The 27,840-nt window shown below is 44.4% G+C and overlaps 1 protein-coding gene and 1 non-coding gene across 2 annotated transcripts in view; one reads left to right on the forward strand and one right to left on the reverse strand.

Moving 5' to 3' along the window:
• The window catches only part of AK5 (adenylate kinase 5), a 336,353-nt gene that overhangs the window by 306,302 nt on the left and 2,211 nt on the right, over positions 1-27,840 (forward strand). Inside the window, exons 12-13 of the mRNA XM_038745100.1 lie at positions 5,007-5,123; positions 15,612-15,803. Coding sequence (XP_038601028.1) covers positions 5,007-5,123; positions 15,612-15,803 — 309 coding nt within the window. The remainder of the gene's footprint in view (positions 1-5,006; positions 5,124-15,611; positions 15,804-27,840) is intronic.
• Positions 20,681-20,818, reverse strand: LOC119927782. Its single transcript, XR_005450753.1, has one exon. It is a non-coding gene; the product is annotated as a small nucleolar RNA SNORA7 (small nucleolar RNA).

The following is a 27,840-nucleotide window of genomic DNA, read 5'->3' on the forward strand; positions in this document are numbered from 1 at the left end:
GACAGTTGCCTACTGTGTGATCTTGGGCAAGTCACTTAATTTCTCTCTGCCTCAATTTCCCCATCTGTAGAATGGGGATTCAATGCCTGTTCTGCCTCCTACTTAAACTGTGATCCCCATGTGGGACAGGGGCTGTGTCCAACCTCACCTGATTAGGTTGCATCTACCCCAGCACTTAGTGTACGACACATAATATTCTGTGAGCGCTACTGTGTTCAGAGCACTGTACTAAGCACTTGATATAGTACAGTAGTGAAGTAGCTATGATCCCTGCCCTCAGAGAATTTATTATCCTCCTCTTTGTTCCAGCCCTGCAAGTATTTGGAAACCATTATCAAATTATCCTTCCATCTTCCCTTTTCCAGATCAAATAATACAAACACGAGGTTACAGAGATCTTAGCGGCTTGTCAGGTCCATTGTACCCAGACAAGGGAAGGTCGTGGCAGAAGAATCAGGCCCCATGGGGCAGACACCTTGGAATAGGGGAACAGTGATACCAGAAACACCAGCCGCTCAGAATAGGAGTTCCAAGGCCACCACTCAGTCAGTCAGTCAGACAATTGTATTTATTGAGCGCTTATTCTGTGCCCAGAACTGTACAAAGTACTTTGGAGAGTACAATATTCATTCAATCATATTTATTGAGCACTCACCGTGTGCAGAGCACTGTACTAAGGGGCAATATAGGGTTATATACCATTCTGAATTCAAGCATATCTGATCATTTTACCTGATAAGTAGGTTAATCAGTGGTATTTATTGAAAGGTTGCTTGGAGAGCACTGTACTTGGCACTTGAGAGAGTACAGTACAGTTAGCAGACACGATCTCTGCCTTCAAGGAAGTGTCAGTCTAGCCACTGTGACAGACATTAAAACACACTACAGATAGAGAATGAAGAAAGAGAAGAAGAAAGCGATTTGGCCTAGCAGAAAGAACGCGGATCTGGGAATCAGAGGACCTGAGTTCTAATCCTGGCTCTGTCACTTGCCTGTTGTGTGGCCACGGGCAAGTCACTTCACTCCTCTGTTTTTCAATTTTCTCATCTGTAAAATGGGGTTTCAATATCTGTAAAATGGGGATTCAATATCTGTAAAATGGGGATTCAGTATCAGTCAATCGTATTTATTGAGCTCTTACTCTATGCAGAGCACTTGTACTACATACTCTGGAGCGTACAATATGGCAATATAACTGATACATTCCCTGCCCACAATGAGCTTACAGTCTAGAGGAAGAGACAGACATTAATATAAGTAAATAAAATTACAGAAATGTACATAAGTGCTGTGGGGCTGGGAGGGGGGATGAATAAAGGGAGCAAGTCAAGGCGATGCAGAAGGGAGTGGAAGAAGAGGAAAAGGGAGCTTAGTCAGAAAAGGCTTCCTGGAGGCCTTCAGTAGGTCTTTGGAGAATCAGCATGGCTCAGTGGAAAGAGCCCGGGCTTTGGAGTCAGAGATCATGGGTTCAAATCCCGGCTCTGCCAACTGTCAGCTGGGTGACTCTGGGCAAGTCACTTCACTTCTCTGTGCCTCAGTGACCTCATCTGTAAAATGGGGATAAAGACTGTGAGCCCCATGTGGGACAACCTGATCACCTTGCAATCTCCCCAGTGCTTAGAACAATGCTTTGCACATAGTGAGCATTTAATAAATGCCATTATTAATATTATTATTTGAAGCAAGGGAGAGTAATTGTCGGGTATGAAGAGGGAGGGCATTCCAGGCCAGAGGCAGGACATGGCAAGGTCAAGAGGATGGAGAAGTAGCATGTCCTAGTGGATAAAACACAGGCCTGGGAGTAAGAAGGTTCTGGGTTCTAGTCCCAGACCCTCCACTTGTCTGCTGTGTGACCTTGGGCAATCATTTAATTTCTCTGTGCATCAGTTACCTCATCTGCACAGTAGGGATTCAAACTGTGAGCCCCATGTGGGACATGGACTGTGTTCAAACTAATTAGCTTGTATCCACATCAGTCCTTAGAACAGTCCCTGGTTTATAGTAGGCTCTTAACAAATACCACAGATTATTATTATTAAATGAGCTTAAGGTACAGTGAGAAGGATGGTATTAGAGGAGCAAAGTATGTGGGCTGAGTTATAGTAGGGGAGTAGCGAGGTAAGCTAGGAGGAGGCAGGGTGATTGAGAATATGTTGCCAACTTGTACTTCCCAAGCGCTTAATACAGTGCTCTGCACACAGTAAGCACTCAATAAATACGATTGAATGAATGAATGAATGAATGAATGAATGAATGAATGAGAAAGCCTCCCTCACAGATTGGCAGCCCTAAGTGGGACAGGGACTCTGTCCAACCTGATTATTTTGAATGTACCTCAGTGTTTAGGAGAGTGCTTGGCCCATAGTAAGCACTTAACAAATGCCACAGTTATTGTTATTATTATTATGATGATAACTATATGCATATAAATGTTTTGGCAAGGTGTGAATGCCCAAATACTGACATGTTGAAGTGACGGTGGGCAGATAATCTCCTGGAGAGATCATTTTAGAAGGGCTTTAAAGATACGTAAAAAAGGTCTGCTGAAATTGAAGCAGGCAGGATCTACAGTGTTTGAGAGCTCTAATTGATTTTATCACTCTAGACTATAAGTTCCATGTCTACCAACGAACTCTATTATATTGTACTCTCCCAAGCGCTTAGTACAGTGCTTTGTACACGTGGACATGGACTGTGTCAAACTGATTATCTACTCCAGTGCTCAGAGCAGTGCCTGGCATGTAGTAAGTGCTTAACAAATATCAATCAATCAGTTGTATTTATTGAGCGTTTACTATGTGCAGAGCACTGTACTAAGCGCTTGGGAGAGTACAACAGAATTAGCAAACATGTTCCCTGAACATAACATATATCTGTAATTTATTTATTTATATATTTAAATTAATGTTGTGGGCAGGGAATGTGTCTGCTTGTTGTTACATTGCACTCTTCCAAATGCTTACTACAGTGCTCTTCACGCAGTAAGCTCTCAATAAATATGAATGAATGAATGAATAAGATTAAAGGCTAGAGGGAAGGTAGACATTAATATGAATAAATAGGTCATCTGTAATATATAATTTAAATATAGGTACATAAATGCTGTAGGGTTGGGAGCGGGGCAAATATCAAATGTCCAAAGGTCACAGATTGAAATGCGCCCATTAAATACCACTGATTGCTGTGAACAGCGCACCGGTTTGGCTGGAACCCAGTGTTACCAGGCCTTCATGCACCTTGTCCCCTCTTCTGCCTCCAAAACAGGTTCTAGTAAATTTATTCAACGGCTCCTACTCTGTCCTAATCCTCCTCGACCTCTCAGCTGCCTTCGACACTGTGAACCACCCCCTTCTCCTCAACACGCTATCTGACCTTGGCTCCACAGACTCCGTCCTCTCCTGGTTCTCCTCTTATCTCTCCGATCACTCTTTCTCAGTCTCTTTTGCAGGCTCCTCCTCCCCCTCCCATCCTCTTACTGTGGGGGTTCCCCAAGGTTCAGTACTTGGTCCCCTTCTGTTCTCAATCTACACGCACTCCCTTAGTGACCTCATTCGCTCCCACGGCTTCCACTATCATCTCTACGCTGATGACACCCAGATCTACATCTCTGCCCTGCTCTCTCCCCCTCCCTCCAGGCTCGCATCTCCTCCTGCCTTCAGGACATCTCCATCTGGATGTCTGCCCGCCACCTAAAGCTCAACATGTCGAAGACCGAACTCCTTGTCTTCCCTCCCAAACCTTGCCCTCTCCCTGACTTTCCCATCTCTGTTGACGGCACTACCATCCTTCCCGTCTCACAAGCCCGCAATCTTGGTGTCATCCTCGACTCCGCTCTCTCATTCACCCCTCACATCCAGGCGTCACCAAAACCTGCCGGTCTCAGCTCCGCAACATTGCCAAGATCCGCCCTTTCCTCTCCATCCAAACCGCTACCCTGTTCGTTCAAGCTCTCATCCTATCCCGTCTGGACTACTGCATCAGCCTTCTCTCTGATCTCCCATCCTCGTGTCTCTCTCCACTTCAATCCATACTTCATGCTGCTGCCCGGATTATCTTTGTCCAGAAACGCTCTGGGCATATTACTCCCCTCCTCAATAATCTCCAGTGGCTACCAATCAATCTGCGCATCAGGCAGAAACTCCTCACCCTGGGCTTCAAGGCTGTCCATCCCCTCGCCCCCTCCTACCTCCCCTCCCTTCTCTCCTTCTCCAGCCCAGCCCGCACCCTCCGCTCCTCCACCGCTGATCTCCTCACCGTACCTCGTTCTCGCCTGTCCCGCCATCGACCCCCGGCCCACGTCATCCCCCGGGCCTGGAATGCCCTCCCTCTGCCCATCCGCCAAGCTAGCTCTCTTCCTCCCTTCAAGGCCCTGCTGAGAGCTCACCTCCTCCAGGAGGCCTTCCCAGACTGAGCCCCTTCCTTCCTCTCCCCCTGGTCCCCCTCTCCATCCCCCCCATCTTACCTCCTTCCCTTCCCCACAGCACCTGTATATATGTATATATGTTTGTACATATTTATTACTCTATTTATTTATTTATTTTACTTGTACATATCTATTCTATTTATTTTATTTTGTTAGTATGTTTGGTTTTTTTTTCTCTGTCTCCCCCTTTGAGACTGTGAGCCCAATGTTGGGTAGGGACTGTCTCTATATGTTGCCAATTTGTACTTCCCAAGCGCTTAGTACAGTGCTCTGCACATAGTAAGTGCTCAATAAATATGATTGATTGATTGATTGATCGATTGATTCTAAGCTAAGAACAATCATGGGAGAACTTTTTAGTCTGGCAATTCAGATGCTAAGCCATGGCCGCTAAACCATGGCCGCTAAATCCCCAAAGGCAGGTCAATAATTTGACACTCTGAAGTGATTAATAAAGATACTTTAGGAAAGGCTTTTTCTAGTATGACAATTTTCAGTGGCCACCCTCCATTACTGTGTGTAAATATCTGTCGTTTCCAGAATTGTTCCTCCTGACTGAATGTCTGCCCTTTCTCTGCCCAAGGGTACTGTTCTGGAACTTCTGAAAGAAGCCATGGCTGCCAGCTTTGGGGGCACTAAAGGATTCCTGATTGATGGCTTCCCTCAGGATGTGACACAGGGAGAAGAGTTTGAACGCAAGGTGAGTTTTCTGAAACCTGGCAGTGGCCCAGAGAAAAGCCCAATGATATCTTGAAGGCCTGACCTCTAGTCCCTCTTCAGAGACCCAAATTTATTTCTATTCCTTGCTTCTCTCCTTCTCACACCCTTCCTCTTATCTCTCTTTTTTTGTTGTTGATGATGACGTTGATGGTGGTGATGATGAAGCTGATGATATCTATTAAGTGCTTATGTGCAAAGGACTGTGTTTAGTGCTGGGGAGATACAAGATAATCAGATACAGTTTCTTTCCCACATGGGGCTCCCAGTCCAGGGGGGAAGCAGAAGAGGTATTTAATCCCCATTTTACAGATGAGGAAACTCAGGGACAGTGAAATTTAATTGATTTGCTGAAGGTCGTTAAATGCTTAGCATGTGCCAATCCCTGAACTAAGCACTGGGGTCTTGTCTTATGCTGTCCAGTCATTTCCGACCCATAGCAACACCAGGGTCACATCTCTCCTAGAACACCCAGCTCTCCATCTGCAATCGTTCTGGTAGTGTAGCCATAGGGTTTTCTTGGTAAAAATACAGAAATGGTTTACCATTGCTGCCTTCCATGCAGTAAACTCGAGTCTCCGTCCTCGGCTCTCTCCCATGCCGCTGCTGCCCACCATAGGTGAGTTTTGACTTTTAGCAGATTGCCTTCCACTCGCTAGCCACTGCCCAATACAGGAATGGAATGGGTAAGCCCCTGCTTGACTCTCCCTCCATAACCAAGACTGGTAGAGTACTGGAAACCCTCCAGGTGCGACCCTGAGAGGGGCAAGCACTGGGGAAGATACAAAATAATCAGGTTGGACACAATCTCTGTCCAACATGGGACTCACAGTCTAAGGGGGAGGGAGAAGAAGTATTTTTAATCCCCATTTTACAGATGAGGAAACTGAGGCACAGAGAAGTTAAGCAGACACGGAGCAGGCCAGTGGCAGAGCTGGACTAGAACCCGGTACCCTGTCTCCCGGACTAGGCCACAGTGTGTCTCTTTTGTTCCTTGCTTCTTGTCAAATGGACCATTTTCCACTCAGTTCCTCCTTTTCCAACTTGACACATCTAGTCTAGTGCCTTTCCCATCTAGTGTGCCCTACTTCAGACAAAATTGATCAATCAGTCACTAATATTAATGACCACCTCGTGTGTGCACCACACTGTCCTAGACACTTGGGCCAGTACAACAGAGCTAGTAGACCCAATTCCTGCTCACGCCTGAATGCAATCAGAAAGAAATGGTCAGATCAATCCCCCTGTGCTTTCATGGCTTCTGTCTGCGCCTGGGTGACTGTAACTCAGCGGGAACAAGTGTACTTTTGTAGCTGATGCTTTTTGATTGCATCCAGTTCTTTCATCTCTCTGCAAAGGTGGCAGGTGGTTCAGCCATGAGGATTTTAAAGAGCTCCTCCTCCAGGGAAAATGGCTTCCAATGTGCCTAAATGGATTCTTGAGTCCCCTACCCAAGCCATTTCTTTGATTTTTAGAAATAGCCCTATGGCTATTTTTTTTTACTTTAAAAATCCCGCCCCAGTGTGAGGGCAGGGATCCCAGCTGCTGTCATGAGCATTTGTGCCTTGGAATAGGCTCTAAGCAGTTTCAAGGAAGAGATGAAGAGTTTCTGTCAGAGATTAAGAACCACCATAAGCCTGGGTCTTCTCTACTCCCGTTGGTATCCTAGAATCAGAGAGATGGATGACTTCCAAAGATCTTCTAATCTCCATGTCTCTAAATGGGCTTGAAGTCAAACTACCCCAGAGAGAATGCTGCCTATTTGGGAAACAATCAATGATGTTCCCACCTCACCTGAATCTACGTATTTGTATTTTGGGCTGGAAGGAGACACAACTGACAGTGAAATTTCACCTACGAGTTTGTGTATGACTGTAAAGGCCAATGCAGGAGGACCAATAAATTGTCCTAAAAATAATAATAATAATAATAATTGGACTTGTTAAGCACTTAGGATGTGCAGAACACTTTTCTAAGTGCTAGGGCAGATACAAGTTAATGAAGTTGGACACAGTCCCTGTCCCACATGGGGCTCACATTCTTAATCCCCATTTTACAGGTGAGGGAACTGAGGCACAGAGAAGTTAAGTGACTTGCCCAAGGTCACACAGCAGACAACCACGGTGCCCCCACGGAGGTTGTCCCTTGCTGGGCTGCCGTGCTTGGGTTCACAGTGCCTAGTGCTACATTCAATATACCCTCCTGCCTACACAAAGGCCATCGTGAACTGGTGGATGGTGGGGAATGGAGCCCTTTGGACAGATGGTAAGAAGGAAGAAGGAGGCAAAGTATGGACAGAGTGGGCCGCTATCACCTGGAAGTGCTCATTTCCCAGAACACCCAGTTTATTAATGAGAAAATCAGAATACACACAGTCCCTGCTTCAATTCCCCAACAGCAAGACCCAAATTTGTAGGAGGTGAACAAATTAAAATACCCACAAAAGGGTATTTTACACACTATTATGTGGCAATTTTGCCTCCAAATGTTCAATTACTGATTTTTTCCATTCACTCTAAAATGAGTGCATGAACTCTGGCCAGGATGACAAGAGGTTGCAGAAGTAGAACAAACCACCCCGGCTCCTCCACTTGTCTGCTGTGTGACCTTGGGTAAGTCACTTCACTTCTCTGTGTCTCAGTTACCTTACAGTAAAATGAAGAACGAGACCGAGCCCCATGCAGGACAGGGACTCTGTCCAACCTGATTTGCTTCTATTCATCCCAGCACTTAGTACAGTGTCTTGCACATAGTAAGCACTTAACAAATACTACTATTATTATTATTAGACTCATTTTCAATATACTGAAATCTCCTTCTTTCCATCACACCATCCACCAAGATCTAGCCAGTGACCAACAAGAAATGCCACAAAGACCTATGGAGCTAGCTGGCTCCTTAGAGTAGCTGCATTTTCACCTGTATCTGAGAGACTGTGCTGCTGGCAACCCCAACCACATGATACTGAAGATCACTTGAAGCTATTCTTAATGGCATTTGTTAAGCACTTTCTACATGCCAGACACTGTACTAAGCCCTGGGGTAGATAGAAGATAATTAGATCCAGACACAGTCTCTGTCCCACATGGGGTTCACAGTCTTAATCCCCATTTTACAGAGGAGGGAACTGAGGCAGAGAAGTAAAGTGACTCGTTCTAGGTCACACGGCAGGCAAGAGACGGAGCCAGGATTAAAACCCAAGTCCTCTGACTCCAGGCCCACTAGGCCACGCTGCTTGTCTTAAAGCAATTCTCAGACCACCAGTTTTTTCTGGCCTGCCAGGCTTTCGCCAACTATTCTTTCACCAGGGTTGTAGAGACGATGTCTCTGCTGCCAGGGAACTAAGAGATACGATGCTCGTGTTTTCTGTTTTTATTTAACTGTTTGCTTTTTCAAGCTACACCTAATTCCTCTTAGACCTCACTGTGGGGTTTCTGCCAGGAAGGGAGTGATGGTTCCCAGGATTTGTTCCTCCATTCTGCAAACGCTTGGCCCAAGGGAAACTACCTGACTCTCCTGTTAGAATGCAAGCTTCTTGTGGACAGGAAACCTGCTCCTGCTTTGTTTTGCAGTTTTCAAGTGTTTAGTACACTGTCTAGCACCCAGTGGGCTCTCAGTAAAGACAATTACTATTGTAAAATTACTATTAATTTTTTTGTGATATTTATTAAACACTTACTATGTGTCAAACACTGATCGAAGCACTGGGGTAGGTGTAAGTTTACTAGGTCAGACGTAGTCCCTGTCCCTCAGGGGGTTGGCAGTCTAAACAGGAGGGAGAACAGGTATTTAGTCCCCATTTTATAACTGAGGGAACTGAAGCACAGAAAAATTAAGAGTCTTGTCGAAAGGTCAAACAGCAACCAATTTGCAGAGTGAGGATTAGAACTCAGGTCCTCTGATTCCCAGGTCCATGCTCTTTCCACAAGACCGTGCTGCTTCTGTACTATTACGATGGTATTCCTTTGTCTCAGTGGCTGAGCACAGTGTGCTGCTGCTCATGCGAATGTGATCCACGTGATCTTTGCCCTGGAATGACCTTTACTTCAAAAGCCATGACTGCCACCTTTAGTGACCGTCAATATGGTCAAGGATGCAGCTTGCTTGCCCAGCTCCATTAATGCAGAGGGTAAAGAAATGATGGCCGGGCAAATGGTCAATGGTCAAGATGGTCTTTGCTTCATGCCACCCTGTCCAGGGCAGCCATCCTGTCCAGGGCCTGGCTGCAGGTCTGGTCCACCCCAAAGCCAGCCCTAATGAAGGAACTACTGCCAGGTGCCTCTTGATGTCAGCCCATCTCTCAGTCTGGAAAATCCTCTTCCTTTGAAAACTGAAATATTCAGCTCCCCACAGGTCACTAATAAAAATAATAATGATGGCATTTGTTAAGTGCTTACTATGTGCAAAGCACTGTTCTAAGTGCTGAGGAGGTTACAAGGTGATCAGTTTGTCCCACGGGGGGCTCACAGTTTTTTTTTTAATCCCCATTTTTCATATGAGGTAACTGAGGCACAGAGAAGTGAAGTGGCTTGCCCACAGTCACACAGCTGACAGTTGGTGGAGCCGGGATTAGAATCCATGACCTCTGACTCCAAAGCCCATGCTCTTTCCACAGAGCCATGCTGCTTCTTCACTAAGTAGGGCATTTCCTCAGTTGACTGTCACCCAGAGAGGAGGTCACCAACAATATCTTAGCCCTCCTACTTAGACTGAAAGTCCAGTGAGGAACAGGGACTGGGCCTGACCTAGTTATCTTTGAGAAGCAGCATGCAGTAGGGGATAGCACACATACCCAGGAGTCAGAAGGTCATGGGTTCTAATCCCAGCACTGCTACTTGACTGCTGTGTGACCTTGGGCAAATCACTTCACTTCTCTGTGCCTCAGTACCCTCATCTGTAAAACAGGGATTGAGACTGTGAGCCCCATATGGGACCGGGACTGTGTCCAACTTGATTTGCTTGTATCCACCTCAGAACCTAATCAATCAATCAATCGTATTTATTGAGCACTTACTGTATGCAGAGCACTGTACTAAGCACTTGGGAAGTACAAGTCGGCAACACATAGAGACAGTCCCTACCCAACAGTGGGCTCACAGTCTAGAACTTAATACAAAGCTTGGAACACAGTAAGTACTTAGCAAGTACCACAATTATTATTATTATGGTACCTACCCCAACATTTAGTGTAGTGCTTGAAACATAATAGACTGTAGACTGTAAGCTCACTGTGGGAGGGAATATATCTGTTTATTGTACTCTCCCAAGAGAAGCAACATGGCTCAGTGGAAAGAGCACAGGCTTTGGAGTCAGAGGTCATGGATTCAAATTCCGGCTCTGCCAGTTATCAGCTGTGTGACTTTGGGCAAGTCACTTCACTTCTCTGGGCCTCAGTTACCTCATCTGTAAAATGGAGATGAAGACTGTGAGCCCCCCATGGGACAACCTGATCACCTTGTAACCTCCCCAGTGTTTAGAACAGTGCTTTGCACATAGTAAGTGCTTAATAAATGCCCTCAATATTATTATCATTATTATTATTACAGTGCCCTGCACACAGAAAGTGCTCAATAAATACAATTGACTGACTGGCTTAACAACTATTGCTATTATTATTATTATTATTATTATTATTATGTACATCCTCAGGCATGGCCTTGGCCCAGTTGCATTGCTTTCTCAGAACTCAACGCTGCCCAAGAGATTGAGGGTGGAAGGGATGTTGGGAGGGTCAGAGACTCTGCCTCTGTAGAGGGAGAGGCTGGGCATCATTGGATAGAATATACGATCTCCTACGGCCTTTGCTAGCTAAAAGTCAGTGGTGCAACTATGAAATGCCAAGAGAGATGGAACAGTCCTCATGGACCTTTCAGCTGGGCAGCTGCAAGTTCCAGAGCTGGGAAGGAGCAGATAATCCTCCTACTACCAAGAAGAACAAGAAGAAGAAGAAGTTGAAGAAGAACAGTGGAACTTATTATGTACTATGTGCCAAGCACTGTACTAAGAACTGGATTAGATGCAGTGTATCAGTCCCTGTCCCCTATGGGGGATAATATAAGGTGGAGGGAGAACAGGATTTAACCCCCATTTTCATATGAGAAAACTGAAACACAGGGAAGTGACTTACCCAAGATCACACAACAGGGAGGTGGCAAGGTTTTTTTGTTTGTTTGCTTTAATTGCATTTGTTAAGCAACTACTGTGTGTCAGGCACTGTTCTAAGCATGGGGGAAGATACAAGTTATTCAGGTTGGACACAGTTCCCTTCCCACATGGGGCTCACGGACTTAATATCCATTTTACGGATGAAGTAACTGAGGAGAAGTGAAGTGACTTGTCCAAGGTCACACAGCAGACAGGTGGCAGAACCCGAATTAGAACCCAGGTCCTTCTGACTCCCAGACTATCAGGATAGACTATCAATCAGGATAGATTCCATGTTCTTTGGATTTCTTTGGGCATTTGACCCTGGGACTTTAGAGAGTAATGTGGTCCAACTGGTAGGCTTCCTTCTGTGGCGAACAGGGGGTTGTATCATTCACAGGAAGCTCAAGAGTCCTAAATCTGACTCCGCCAGCTTTCTGTACACCTCTAAGGTAGTCCTTTGCCCACAGTTTCCATGCCTTCCAAAGGTTGTTATGTGTAAACTCATAAAATTGACAGCCTTCTGCATAACCATAGCCTTCTTACTGCTAAAAAAACCCATAAAGATGTATTTTTCCACAGAAATATTTAAGCTAAAATCACCAACATTCGTGACTCAGGTGAACCAGTCTCATTCAGACAAGTTCCTGGTACCTTTCCACCCTCTTCTAAATGAATGCATTTGGGAACAAGCCTAAGATCTATAGTCCAGTGAACCCATGCAGCAGAAAGAAATCATGGGTCTGATGCGTGTGGCTTACTTAGCTAGCTTAGACTGCCAGAGACAGACAGATGGTGTAGAGTCAGGAATAGTTTGGAGGCAGGAACAGAAATTCCTGCACTTTAACTGAAAACCAGAAGCATCTTCTATGAGAGAAGAAAAGGAGGATAAAGGCTGTCGATTCAATTTCTCTGGGTAAAGAAATGGTCTGCTCTCTCCTGAATCCCCCAAATCCTCACAACCTGGCAAAAAAAAAAAATGGATCCTGAAGACTGAGCCATCAGTAATAATAATAATAATTGTGATATTTGTTAAGTGCTTGCTATGTGCCAGGCACTGTACTAAGCACTGGGGTGGATACAAGCAAATTGGATTAGAAACAGTCCCTATCATTCATTCATTCATTCAATCGTATTTACTTACTGTGTGCAGAGCACTGAGTCTTACGGTCTCAATCCCCATTTTACAGATGAGGTAACTGAGCCACAGAGAAGTGAAGTGACTTGCCCAAGGTCACACAGAAGACAAGTGGAGGAGATTAGAACCCATGACCTTCTGAATCCCAGACCCATGCTCTATCCACTACTCCATGCTGCTGCTCAGAAAACGCCTTCTAACTTTGGCCCCGTCACTGCATCCTAGGGTTTGCTTTGACAGGCACTTTTCTTCGCAGTGGTACAGTTTCTTTCTGAGCAGATCAGTTACCTGCTGGGGTGTAAAGTTAATGAGCAGATGCCCATTACAGATTTAGAGCTCTGCGGAGTTGAGTGCTATGCGAATATAAAGAATGATGAAAATTTTTGAGTCTATAGGTTGCATTGGTGTAAAAGAGATCCTGTTCCTTCAAGTATGTTCTAGTTCCAGAGCAATTTTCCAGGGTGGTATCACCAGATCTTCTCTCAGATAGTAGCAAAAAGCACCCCCAGATAAAGAGAAATCATGCTGTGGCAGGGAGGAGGAGAATTATATACTGGCCACAGACTAATATCTACAGTACACCATGAGGATTATTCTCTTCAAGTCCACACCCTGTGCTCTTAATAATAACTGTAATAGTAATAATGATAGCAACAATAAAAAATAACTGTAGTATTTAAGTGCTTTACTATGTGCCAAGCCCTGTACTAAATGCTGGGCTACATATAAAATAATTAGGTTGGACACAGTCCCTATCTTGCAAAGGACTCAGTCTGAAGTAGGAGGGGAAAACAGTCATGGGTTCGAATCCCGGCTTCGCCACATGTCTGCTGTGTGACCTTGGGCAAGTCACTTAACTTCTCTGAGACTCAGTTACCTCATCTGTAAAATGGGGGTTAAGACTGTGAGCCCCACGTGGGACAACTTGATCACCTTGTATCTCCCCCCAGTGCTTAAAACAGTGCTCTGCACATAGTAAGCGCTTAACAAACGCCATCATTATTTATTATTATTATTAACAGGTATTGAATCCCCACTTTACAGATAAGGTAATTGAGGCTCAGAATAGTTCAATATCCCACCCAAGGTGACACTGCAGGCAGGTGGCAGAGCTAAGATTAGAACACAGGTCCTGTGACACCCAGACCCGGGGGGTTATGTTCCTGAGGAACCCCTCATTAAGGAAAATTTGTCTTGCAGTATGTGTTCCTTGATTAGTGTCTGCCGCACACACACAACCATTTTTCTTCCGCCCAGAGAGATCCATGCTGTCAGATGTACACTCCCTATTTCCCTGTCAACTTTCAACAAAACACAGAGTGAAACTCAGGTTATAGAAGAACCAGGTGTCCTGGCAGTGAACCCTTCAGGAGAATAAGAAATAAGGGCCATAAGAAAAAGACACCAAAATATGAATCCAGGTTCTGCCCCTTGTCCGCTATGGGACTGTGAGCTAATCACTTAACTTCTTTGTGCCTCAGTTACCTCAACTGTAAAATGAGGATTAAGACTGCATGCCTCACGTGGAACATGGACTGTATCCAATCTGACTATCTTCTGTCTAGCCCAGGGCTTAGTACGGTGCCTGGCACATAGTAAGCAATTAACATACACCATAAAAAAAGTCAAAAGGAAGGGCATGGGCTAGGAGTTGGCGGCTGGAGAGATGAGAATGTGCACATTTAGCAGTAGAGAAGATTGTAAGTTAAGTTGCAGTGGGGAAAGAGATTGAATAACTAGAGGGTAGAGACCTGATTGTTTTCCTTAAAGCCAATGGTCAGAAGTTTCTGCTTGATGCAGAGAGGTTTTTGAGGAATGAGCAGAACAACTTTTTAGAGAAATGATCTGCCAGCAGATTGAAGTACGAACTGCAGGAGGGTTCATACTTCATAGAGTCTCGGAGACCTATGAGCAGATGCAGTAGTCAAGCCGGCATATGACAAGTGCCTGGATCATAGAGGTGGCCATTTGGATAAAGAGGAAGAGCAAAATCCTAGAAATATTGTGGAGGAAAAACCAACAGGATTTGGCAACAGGGATGTGAACCAGATGGAAGAGTCAAGGATAATGCTTATGTTGCGGACTTGAAAGATGAGATATACAGATATATAAATAGGGAGAGAGAGAGAGAGGAGAGAGAGAGTAGTTCTAGAGGGAGGAGGAAATGTGAGATTGCAGACAAGATTTGGCAATAGACTGAATACGGGTATTGAAATGGAAAGAGAAGTCAAGGAAAATGTCAGGGTTTTGGCTTCAGGGGCCTGGAGGATGGTAACATTATCAACTGTAATGGGAAGTCAGGTGGAGGAGGACATTTGGGAGAGAAAATGGGTGTTAATCTAGAGGTACCAGAGGGACATCCATCCTCTCTCTCCATTCTCTCTCATTCACTCTCTCCTTTCTTCTAAGAATAGTAATAATAATAATAATAATAATAATGATAATAATAATAATAATAACGATGGTGTTTGTTAAGTGCTTACTATGTGCCAAGCACTGTTCTAGGCACTGGGGTAGAGCCGAGGTAATCAGGTTGTCCCACATGGGGCTCACAGACTTAATCCCCATTTCACAGATGAGGTAACTGAAGCACAGAGACGTTAAGTGACTTGCCCAAAGTCACACAGTTGATAAGTGGTGGAGCCGGGATTAGAACCCACAACTTCTGACTCTCAAGCCCGTGCTCTTTCCACTGAGCCATGCTTCTTCTCTCCCTATGCCCTCTCCCTCTGTTGTGGGCAGGGAATGTGTCAGGTTATTGTTAGATCATACTCTCCCAAGTTCTTAGTACAGTGCTCTGCATACAGTGAGTACTCTATAAATACGATTGATTGTTAGATTATACTCTCCCAAGCTCTTAGTACAGTGCTCTGCATACAGTGAGTGCTCTATAAATACAATTGACTGACTAATCTGAGCAGAAATTTTAGGTGGAGCGCTCTGGTGCTCAAGAAACAAAAATAAATCAGGTTGCTTACCCCTAGAAACTTCCTTGTTCATGAGCCTAAACAAAGCTTCAGAGTTTCAAATCAGTGGGTATCTGTTTTGCAAAGTGAAATGAGCTCTAGTCCAAACACATGTCCCCACTGGGGCTACCCATACTCGGGCTCCGCCCATAAAATCCTCCAAACAGCTGATGGTTTTGCCTTGGACAGTATATTGATGAGTGTCCGGTTTCTGTTTGCTTAGATTGGAGAGCCACACCTCGTGATCTGCATGGACTGTTCTGTAGACACCATCACCGGTCACTTTTTCCAGAAGAGTCAAAGCGGCCACCATGACGATGACCCCAGTGAGACTACTGCCGAGCAAATAGAAACTTCCTACCAAGTGTCAGAACCTTTGCTTGCTTATTATGAAAAGAAAACACAATTATGCAAGGTAAATGGCTCGCCTTCTTTCTTTCCTTTGAATATGCTATAAGTTGTTTCTTCCCAAGTGGGGAAAGGACATTCTAACAAAGTCCAGCAAGAGACTCTGGGACAAAACTGCAGACTGCCACTGAGTCAAATCTAAATTAGATCCCCTCTCTCTCCTTTCTTTCTCTTTACCTTTTCCAAAGTGACTGTTCATGGGTCTACTGGAAACCGCTCCTTCTAACTCCAAGGAGGTGTTAGTGATATTTGGCCTCCTTTCCTCAGTTTCCCCAGAGGCAAGCTTACCTAGCAAAAAGACAGAGGAGAGAAGCTACTTTCCCAGGGAGAGTGGCTTGGCTCAGAGGGCCTACGAGTGGCAGCCCCCCGCTCTGTCATTGGGGGGTCACACTTATCACTCTGCATTAGCGACTTTTGATGCCTCTTCTGCCAAAGAGTAAATTGAAACCTCAACAATTAACTGCTCAAGTTGGTGCCGGGTGACCAGGCTGAGTTCAATGGTAAAAATAGATCTCTAGTCCTCTTTCAGTCTGCCCAAACCTTTAAAAACAGAGCACTCTGGTGAGATTGCCCCTTAATGTCTGCTCTCGTTGTTCCTGGAGAAAATATGGGACTCGTGACTGGAGTATAGCATACATTAGTTAGTCATTTGTACTTATCGAGCACTTGTATGCAGAGCACTGTACTATGCACTTGGGAAAGTACAATATAACAATATAACAGACACACTGCCTGCCCACTATAAGCTTACAGTCTAGATGGGGAAGGTTACAGAGAAGATGGAGAGGTTAGAGAGGTTGTCTAGCCCTCGCCCCTCCATCGATGGCCTTTTGTCCAATATTTAAGACTTCAGAAATCCCCTGCCCTTGATAAGCTTTTCTAGAATCCTCATTCCCTGTTTTGAAACCATTAGCCCCGCTCCTAAATCCTGCTGTCTCCCCGATGATTTCCTCCCATTCCATCCAAGATCCAGCAACCTATTTTTCTAAGAAGATCAAAACCCTCAGGTACTAACTCCCCAAAGTGTCCTCTTCCCATTTTATTCTTCTTTCTTCCACATACTGCTTCCTTCCCAGTATCCCTTCTGCTTCAGAAGGCTAACCCTTCTACTTGGATTTCAGAATCGACTGAATCACCATTTATCAGAAGAACGTCTTCGCCCCTGCCCTCTTCTCCATCTCCTGAATCATTGATTGAGATAAAAATCCTTCCTTTCTGAAATACCTCTCTTGGCTCCATCCCCTTCAAGACACTCACTGGTCAATTCCTTCTCCTTTTCATGTCTTAATTTTAACATGCTCCTCTGTTCCTCATCTTCAGTTGCTTCCTCCAGACTTTCCTCAACTTCATCAAATCTGAACTTTACATTCTTTTCCCCTTGAAACTACTCTTGCTATAGTTTCCTTTGACCTGGTTCTGGCCCAATTCAATGGTCATGTTTCTCTGGCCTGACCTTTCTTGTTTTCTCTGTTGCTTTAGACACCACCGAGGTACATTAAGGTTCAAGTCTGGGTCCTTTTCTCATTTTAAGTTCATCTTCAAAGTCCTTCTGAAATCACATCCAATCCAATTAATTACTTCCCCAATCAATAGCTAATCTCTCCAGGCTATATCTCTCCACATCAATCAATCGGTGATATTTAGTGTTTACTTTGTTCAGAGCACTGTACTAAGTGTATTTCTTCATTTCTTCTGTACCACCTAACCCCTGGTGATTTCACTTATATAAGTATCTTACATATCCTATCACTTGTGCATTCAGTCATGTACCATTATCATCATCAAAGGTTTTACTGAGCTGAGCACTGTATTAAGCACTTGAAAGAGTACAACAGATGTATACCCTTCTTTCTCCTGCTAATTTTGCATGTGTCTTACCTCCCCTGCTAGATTGTAAGCTCCTTGAGGGTTGGGATCACATCTATGTACTCCATTATACTCTTCCAAGTGCTTAGAACAGTGTTTATCACCAAGAAGGCACTCAATAAATACTATCGATTGAGTGCCTTATTGTGTGCAGAGCACTGACATAGACACCAATCCCATTCAGCCTACCTGGAATGCTCTTTCTCACATCCTTCTCATCAATCCACAATTTTCTGTCCCTGAAATACACTACTAAAAATCCTCCCGATTACATGATACCTTTCCAAAATAGAACATCCAAATTTTGCTTATCTAAAATTCTTTCTCCTTGTCCATTCAGAAAACTAATTTGCTTCAAAACCTAGAGGTTGTCCCATTTTTTAAAATGGTACCTGTTAAGTGCTTACTATGTGCCAGGCACTGTAGTAAGTGCTGGGTAGATAGAAGATCATCAGGTTGGGTACAGTCCGTGCCCCACTTGGGGTTCACAGTCTAAGTATTTTTTAAATGTTTGCCAACAGACAAGCGTGAGTAATGAAGTTGTGCTTTTTGTTCACGCTGCAGTACACGGAGCTCACTGCAGCTGGCTTAGAGAAGCCTCATCTCCATGAACATAATCCTCCTGCCCAAGCAGCTGGGAGGAAAGCTGCAAGCCAGAAATAGTAGTCAACAAGATAAACAACTTTCCTCCCCAATGTACCAGAGAGATTGCAGGATGAGACCAGTAGGAAGGAGAGAATTATTTACTGGGACCCCTCCTGTATCTGCAGTTGGTTTAATCTACTTTCTGTACAGGGGCAAAGAGAATAAATGTGGTTGATTTTAGTTGAGAGAAGTGGCTTTCCCTGTTAGGTTTAATACCATTCACCTGAACTCCTTGAAAGGATTTATCACCACAGGTTTCTCTGAAGCAGCTCTGGCTTCAGATTTGGATTAGCAGCCATTTCTCCCTTCCTCAAGGCTCCTGGAATCACGTCAGAGCCTCTAAAGATCTCTGCTTCATTTTCACCTCTCTCTCAGCTGACCTCTTGCTAACTCCCTTCCTCCTGTCTGGAATCCTCTTCCCTTCTCAAGTGGCAAACCACTACTCTCCCCAACTTCAAAACCCTTCTGAATTCACATCTCCTCAAGGAAGACCTTTCTGATTAACTGAACAATGCCCTGTCCTATACTCCCTCCTATTACCACTTTACCCATCCCCATCACCTAAACACTTGGCTATTTGCTCCTCCCTCTCCTCTCCCCTCCCCATCCCTACCATGGTAGCACTCTTACCTATCTTCAAACAACATTATTCCCATTTACTTGTAATTTATTTTACTGTCTCCCTACTAGCCTGTAAGCTCCTCGTGAACAGGGACCTTGACTATCAATTCTACTGTATTGTACTCTCCCAAGCCCTCAGGAAGTGGGCAGTGAATAGTACTAATTGGTGGGTTGATAGTCTTGGGTGCAGGCTTCCAGGGCATTGCCCAGGGTCACATAGCAGACAAGTGGTGGAGCCGGGATTAGAACCCAGGTCTTTCTACCTCCCAGGCTCGTGCTCTATGTCTCCTCTACTCGCTTTAAGATCATAGTAAATGCCCTAAAATGGCACCTAGCATTGGCACTCATTGAGGCAAGGAAGAATAGTAAGCTATTTCCTCTTTGATATTAGTCCTCATGTTATATTGTACTCTCCCAAGTAATTAGTACAGTGCTCTGCATACCGTAAACTCTCAAAAAATACAATTGGTTGATTGATGTGAAAGGATGAACTGTCTTGTGAACAGGAATAGCTATCCATAGCAGGCTTCTTTATCTGGATGTTTGCTGGACTGTAAGATCCTCAAAGGCAGGAAGCATGTATACTAACTCTTTTAAACTCTCCCCAGCACTTATTACAATGTTCTGCCTAGAGTAAGTGTTCAATAAATACTATTGAGTGATTGACGTCACCCAGATACAATAATCCAGCTTACCCCTTTTCCTAGACCTATCAGGGCGGTGGGCCTCAAAAGTGTATTTTGCCATGATAATAATGATAATCGTAGCATTTGTTAAGACTTACTATCTGTGAAACACACTACAAAACATCAGAATGGAAGCCAGGTAATCAGATCGGACACAGTCCCTGTCCCTCATGGGGCTTACGTTTTTAAGTAGATGGGAGAGCAGGTATTGAATCCCCATTTTACAGATGAGTAGCATGGAGAAGTGACGAGACTTGCCCAAGGTCACACAGCAGTCAAGTGGTAGGACCGGCATTAAAACCCAGGTCTTCTGATTCCCAGGCCTCTCCTCCCTCTGCTAGGCCACGCTGCTTCTCTACCATGGTTTTCTTAATGGTTCTGTGATCCTCTAAGGTTTTCTGCACAGCGCTTCACCAACTTTTCAATATTCTTCTGAATTTCTGGGCAAAAGAGCCTCCCTTTAAATTTAGCAGCTTGCTTTCTTCATGGTATTTGCTAAGCACTAACTATGTGCCAGGCACTGTACGAAGCTCTGGGGTATACATAAGACAATCAGGTTGAACACAGTCGATGTCCCACACGGGGCTCACAGTTTTAATCCCTATTATGCAGACGAGGTATCTGAGGCACAGAAAAATGAAGTGACTTGCCCAAGGTCAGAAAGCAGGGAAGTGGCATAGCTGGAATTAGAACCAAAATCCTTCTGATTCCCAGGTCCTTGTTCTACCCACTTCTCACACTGTATGAGTACCAGTTTTTTGTTTTGCTTTGTTTTTTTAATGGCATTTTATAAGCACTTACTATGTGCCAGGAACTCTATTAAGCACTGGGGTCTGGTCTTTTTTATACTGTTGAGTCACCATGTATCTTACCTGTATTGACTCCATTGACACAGCTCTTCCAGAATGCCCCACATCCTTCTGTAATCATTCGGGTCGTGTATCTTTAGAGCTTTCTTGGTAAAAATTTGGAATTGGTTTACCATCGCCTTCTTCCGTGCAATAAATTTGAGTCTCTAACCCTGACTCCCTCCCATGCTGCTGCTGCCCAGGATAGGTGAGTTTTGACTTGTAGCAGATTGCCTTCCACCTGCTAACCACTGGCCAAGCTAGGAATGGAATGGGTAGGCCTCTGCTTGACTCTCCCTCCCATAGTCGAGACTGGTAGAGTACTGGAAACTCTCCAGATGTCATCATAAGAGGGAAGACACAGGGATTTCGTCTAATTCATTCATTCAATCGTATTTATTAAACGCTTACTGTGCGCAGAGCACTGTACTAAGTGCTTGGGAAGTACAAGTTGGCAACATATAGAGACGGTCCCTACCCAACAACGGGCTCACAGTCTAGAAGGGGGAGACAGACAACAAAACAAAACATGTGGACAGGTGTCAGGTCACCAGAATAAATAAGAATAAAGCTAGATACACATCATTAACAAAATAAATAGAATAGTAAATATGTACAAGTAAAATAAATAGAGTAATAAATCTGTACAAACATATATACAGGTGTTGTGGGGAGGGGAAGGAGGTAGGGCAGGGGGGATGGGGAGGAGGAGAGGAAAAAGGGGGCTCAGTCTGGGTCAGTCTCAGTAATATACACAGAGAGAGGATAAAGGGATTAGCAAACACAAATAATAATGATGGCATTTGTTAAGCACTTACTATGTGCAAAGTATGTTTGCACCTATCTAAATACGTAGGCTGGTATTCACACACAAACTACCTTCAAGGTCCAAAAAAACGCTCAAATATCCAAACACATTTCTAAATACAATTACTCATAAGTCAATAAGTGGATCAGGGTACCAAAGCAAAAGAAAGAAGCCAGAACATGAACATGGCCTCCACTCTCTCCGAGAGACCACAGTGTTCAATCTTCTGCTGTTTACATCGTCCCCAAGCTGATGACTCACCCGGCCAGGAGACGGGACGCTGAATGCTGGCCATGTCATTGGGAGGTTTCGCTCGGGGGTGAGCTCTAGACTGTAAATTGTGGCCAGGGAATGTGGCCCTTATATTGTTGTGTTGTACTCTCCCAAGCACTTAGTACAGTGCTCTGCACACAGTAAATACTCAATAACTATGACTGATCGATTGGGAGTTCCCCCTAGTCCCGACTGGTCTTGGTTAATGACTCACATCTTAAACGTCTTGGCCGACAGCTGATAGGAGTGTGGTTAGTTGGGTAGGGACCATCACTATATGTTGCTGACTTGTACTTCCCAAGCGCTTAGTACAGTGCTCTGCACCCAGTAAGCGCTCAATAAATACGAGTGAATGAATGAATAATATTCATCACAAACACAGAGGCAAAGAACCAAGTTAACGGGGATTCTGACATGTCTATATCAAAGGAACAGGTGGGCTAATAGGAAACTTCATGTTCCATTAGGCAGCTAAATAGAAGAATGGATTCTCAGGTGACTTTGGGCAAGTTACTTTCATTCATTCATTCAGTTGCATTTATTGAGTGCTTACTGTGTGCAAAGCACTGTATTAAGCGCTTGGGCGAGTACAATGTAAGAATTAACATTCCCTGCCCAAGATTAGCTTATAGTCTAGAGAGGGAGACAGACATTAATATAAATAAATAAATTAGAGATATGTGCATAAGTGCGGAGGGGCTGGGACAGAGGGATGAAGAAAGGGAGCAAGTTGGGGCAACACAGAAGGGAGTGGGAGAAGAGGAAAGGAGGGCTTAGTCAGGGAAGGCCTCTTGGAAGGGATGTGCCTTCAATAAGGCTTTGAAGGCAGGGAGAGTACTTAACTTCTCTGTGCCTCAGTTATCTGTAAAATGGGGAGTAAGATTGTGAGCCCCATATGGGACATGGACTGTATACAACTTGATTATTTTGTACAGTGCCTGGCTCATAGTAAGCGCTGAACAAATACCATTTTTTAAAAAAGGGATTAGAGCAGAGAGGTCTTGGAAAAACCCCGAAGCTGTAATAGAAAATATGTTCGACAAGTTGCATACTTAATGACTTTGCTACACCTTCCTCTATTCCTCCTCCTCACCCTTAAACAGCCACCAAAACCAATTTGGTGCATACAGTAATTCAGCTCTTTTATTAGCACTCTTTTACAGAGCAGTATTGTACTTTAATGCCAGTATTTCCTATAGCACTCTTCTTTAGAGGTAAGGCTGCAAAATTGAGTTTAGCTTAAATGCAACACCTCATTTCCTCTTCTTCTCAACCTTATCACTCTGGGCATGTTACTCCCCTCCTCAAAAATCTCCAGTGGCTACCAGTCAACATACGCATCAGGCAAAAACTCCTCACTCGGCTTCCAGGCTGTCCATCAACTCGCCCCCTCCTACCTCACCTCCCTTCTCTCCTTCACCAGCCCAGCCCGCACCCTCCGCTCCTCTGCCGCTAACCTCCTCACTGTGCCTCCTTCTCACCTGTCCCGCCATCGACCCCCAGCCCACCTCCTCCCCCTGGCCTGGAATTCCCTCCCTCCGCACATCCGCCAAGCTAGCTCTCTTCCTCCCTTCAAAGGCCTACTGAGAGCTCACCTCTTCCAGGAGGCCTTCCCAAACTGACCCCCCTCCTTCCTCTCCCCCTCCCCATCCCCCTGCCCTACCTCCTTCCCCTCCCCACAGCACCTGTATATATGTTTGTACAGATTTATTACTCTATTTATTTTACTTGTACATATTTTCTATTCTATTTTAGTTTGTTAATGATTTGCATCCAGCTTTACTTCTATTTATTCTGATGACTCGACACCTGTTCACATGTTTTGTTTTGTTGTCTGTCTCCCCCTTCTAGACTGTGAGCCTGTTGTTGGGTAGGGACCGTCTCTATATGTTGCCAACTTGTACTTCCCAAGCACTTAGTACAGTGCTCTGCACACAGTAAGCACTCAATAAATACGATTGAATGAATGAATGAATTTTGCCTGGCTTTATTCATTCATTCATTCATTTAATCGTGTTTATTAAGCACTTACTGTGTGCAGAGCACTTTACCAAGGGCTTGGGAAAGTACAATACAAAAATAAACAGTGACATTCCCTGCCCACCACAGGCTCACAGTCTAGAGGGGGAGGAAAGAGACATCAATACAAATAAATAAAATAACAGGTAGATACAGAAGTGCTGTGGGGCTGATGGGGGGTGGGAGGGGAAGAACAAAGGGAGCATCCATTTCCATTTATCATTAGATAATGGCAGATATCCCCTGTGTTAGCACCAGTTGCATTTTTATGGAACGATAACCTAGAAAATTGAATTCACCATCCATCATTATCATTCGTAATCACTTTTGGATCTTGGTAAAATACGGATGCACTTTACATGAGTGTGAGCTCCTTGAGGTCAGAGATTTTGTCTACTAGCTCTACGATATTCTTCCCATGTGCTCTAGGCTACAAGCTCCTTGTGGGTAGGAACTGTATCCATCAACTCTGTTATACTGTGCACTTAGTAATAAATAATTAATAATAATAAGTAATAATAATAAGTAATAAATGATAATAATAATGGTATTTTTTTAGTGCTTACTATGTGCTAAGCACTGTTCTATATATGTATATATGGTTGTACATATTTATTACTCTATTACTCTATTTATTTATTTATTTATTTTACTTGTACATATCTATCCTATTTATTTTATTTTGTTAGTACGTTTGGTTTTGTTCTCTGTCTCCCCCTTTTAGACTGTGAGCTCACTGTTGGGTAGGGACTGTCTCTATATGTTGCCAATTTGTACTTCCCAAGCGCTTAGTACAGTGCTCTGCACATAGTAAGCGCTCAATAAATACGATTGATGATGTTCTAAGCACTGGGGCAGATACAAGGTAATCAGGTTGTCCCACATGGGGCTCACAGTCTTAATTCCCATTTTACAGATGAGATGACTGTGGCACAGAGAAGTGAAGTGACTTGCCCAAGGTCACACAGCAGACATGCAGTTGAGACGAGATTAGAACCCACGTCTTCTGACTCCCAAACCCATGCTCTTACCACTAGGCCATGCTGCTTTTCAAATACAGGACTCTACACACAGTCCATCATCTCCAACTCATAGTGACACCAGGGATACATCTCTCCCAGAACGCGCCGCTCTCCATCTGCAATCTTTCTGGTAGTGTAGCCACGGAGTTTTCTTGGTAAAACTACGGCAGTGGTTTTCACTGCCTTCTTCCACGCAATAAACTTGAGTCTCCTCCCTCCTGCACACGGTAGTGCTCAATAAATACCCCTGACTGATTGCTTGTTACGCTGTTCTGCCCTCAGTAAGCCCTCAGTAAATACTAACAATTGATTTCTGGAACCAAATCAGAGTGCTAACCAGGTTATATCAGTATATGGCATGATTGGCAATCACGGGGGCATCTCAAGCTTAAATCAAAATGCCAGCAGTCTCTTTGGAGATAATAATAATAATAATAATAATAAGCGCTTACTATGTGCAAAGCACTGTTCTAAGCGCTGGGGAGGTTACAAGGTGATCAGGTTGTCCCACAGGGGGCTCACAGTTTTAATCCCCATTTTACAGATGAGGGAACTGAAGCACAGAGAAGTTAAGTGACTTGCGCAAAGTCACACAGCTGACAGTTGGAGGAGCCGGGATTTGAACCCATGACCCTTGACTCCAAAGCCCGTGCTCTTTCCACTGAGCCACGCTGTCAACAGCCAACTCGAACATGGAAGACCTTTAGAGATTGGGTGTCAGTGCCTGACACAGACCCAGGGCTCATCGCTTAGTAAAGGCAACACAGAGAAGGAGTGTGGCCTTGTGGAAATGGCACGGGCCTCGGACTCTATCACTTGTCTACTGTGCGACCTTGGACAAGTCACTTAACTTCTCTGTGCCTCAGTTTCTCCATCAGTAAAATGGGGATTCAATACCTGTTCTCCCTCCTACTTACAATGTTGACCCCCATTTGAGACAGGAACCGTGGCTGACTAGATTGTCTTGTATCTACCCCAGCATTTAGTACACACTGATTGGCACATAGTAAGGGCTGAACAGATACAACAATTTTTAGTGATGAATCAGGACCAGAGCTCGAAAGGAAACTCAGTCGCCCACATTGTAGATCTGTCTGTTTGGAAAGCGAAACCAAGAATGTCTGACCTCGAATAATTAGGGCAACAAAGGGGAATAAGAAGAGTAATAATGATAACTATGGTATTTGTTAAGCATTTACTTTATGCCAGGCACTGGATTCAGTGCTAGGGTGGATACAAGCAAATTGGGTTGGTCCCATGTGGGGCTCACAGTCTCAATCCCACTTTACAGATGAGGTAACTGAGGCCCAGAGAAGTGAAGTGACTTGCCCAAGGTCACACAGCAGACAAGTGGCGGAGCCGGGATTAAAGCCCATGACCTTCGGTCTCCTAGGCCCGTGCTCTATCCACTACACCAAAGGAAGAGAAACTTCACAAAAAGCAGGCTACATATTTTGTAGACACAACAGACCCCTGGAATTCGGGCTCAAGGCCGTGGCCCCCCTTGAAGACTGTTGGGAAGCCTTGGATTAACTTTACCTTCCCAATCTCCAACTTCAACCTAATCAGCACACTCCGCTCCTCTAGCTCCTCTAACTCCAACCTACTCTCTGCACCTCTATCTCATCTATCTTGCCACCCACTCCCTCCCTGCCACTCTCCCCAGCTTCAAAGCCTTCCTAAAATCACACCTCCTCTAAAGGGCCTTCCCTAATTCCTCATTTCCCCATCCACCCTCCCATCACCCTTTGAACTTGGCTGACAGACAATTACTCTCCCTGCCTTCAAAGCTGTATTGAAGGCACATCTTCTGCAAGAGGCCATCCCTAACTAAACCTTCCTTTCCTCTTCCCCCACTCTCTTTGCATCACCCTGACTTGCTCCCTTTATTCTTCCCCTCCCTGCCCCACAGAACTTATGCTCATATCTGTAATTTATTTATTTATATTAATGTCTGTCTCCCCCGCTAGACTGTAAATTCACTGTGGGCAGGGAATGTGTCTATTATACTGTTGTACTGTACTCTCCCAAGTGCTTAGTACAATGCTGTGCACACAGGAAGTGCTCAATAAACAAGATTGCCTGACTGACTACCCCTTAATTTTGATGTCCTGAGCCCCATAGACCTTGTGCGCATATCCTTATATCTATTATTTTGCCTATCCATCATTTATTTTAATATCTGTCTCCCTATGTAGACTTATCAGCTCTTGGCAGGGGAAGACTGTAGCGGGGATTGCTGGCATCCTGGCTCCGAGGGGAATATGCAGGAGCAGCAATCGGGAAGTTTCGATTAATGGGGAGGTTTGAGTCTGATCTATCAACCCCCTGCCCCTCCCCCTGGAGTGTTTGTTTGCTTGTTTGTTTTTTTACACTGGTATGGACAATTCATAGAATATTTGTTACCCATTGACTAGGTAGAGGTTATCTGTCTACAAGACTTTCTCCAAACAATGAAATTCTCCAATGCCCTGCTATGGGACAAGGAAGATGCTGGTGGTATCAAATATTTCTTTCTGCATCAGATATTTAAGAGCCATCTATAAGGCTGTGTTGAAAATACCATTGAGACTTTTTCCTCTTGGCTGGGTCATCACAACACTATGTTAGGAAATATTTGGACAGTGTTAACAGCGATCGGAAAACGTTTAGTACATATTCACTATTCTTTTTATTTTGTTAATGATGTGCATCTAGCTTTAATTCTACTTGTTCTGACGATTTTGACGCCTGTCTACATGTTTTGTTTTTGTTGTCTGTCTCCCCCTTCTAGACTGTGAGCCCGTTGTTGGGTAGGAACCGTCTCTATATGTTGCCGACTCATACTACCCAAGCGCTTAGTACAGTGCTCTGCACACAGTAAGCGCTCAATAAATACAATTGAATGAATGAATGGCAGGATTATGCCTTCCAACTCTATTATATTGTTCTTTCTCAAGCGCTTAGGACAGGTGCTCCATACACAGTAAGCACTCCATAAATACCGCTGATTGATTGATTAGCTAAAGGAGTATCAGGGGAGCAGGAAATCTGACAGGAATAAACCCAGCTTTCCTACCAATACTTCTAAAATAAGTGAAGGAAAGCAGAAACTACAGGTGACACTCCATCTAGCAATCCTAAGAGGATTGGGACACATTAGTAAGGCTAGAAATAGGAAAATGGAACTCAGAAGAGTTAAACGGAGAGGTCTTTTATCCTGAGACTGTTGGATAAAGTGAAGCACTTCTCTCCTTAACGAAGGGCAGAGAACCCA

The sequence above is a fragment of the Tachyglossus aculeatus genome, chromosome 4, assembly GCF_015852505.1.
Source record: "Tachyglossus aculeatus isolate mTacAcu1 chromosome 4, mTacAcu1.pri, whole genome shotgun sequence".
In the NCBI taxonomy this organism is placed as follows: domain Eukaryota; kingdom Metazoa; phylum Chordata; class Mammalia; order Monotremata; family Tachyglossidae; genus Tachyglossus; species Tachyglossus aculeatus.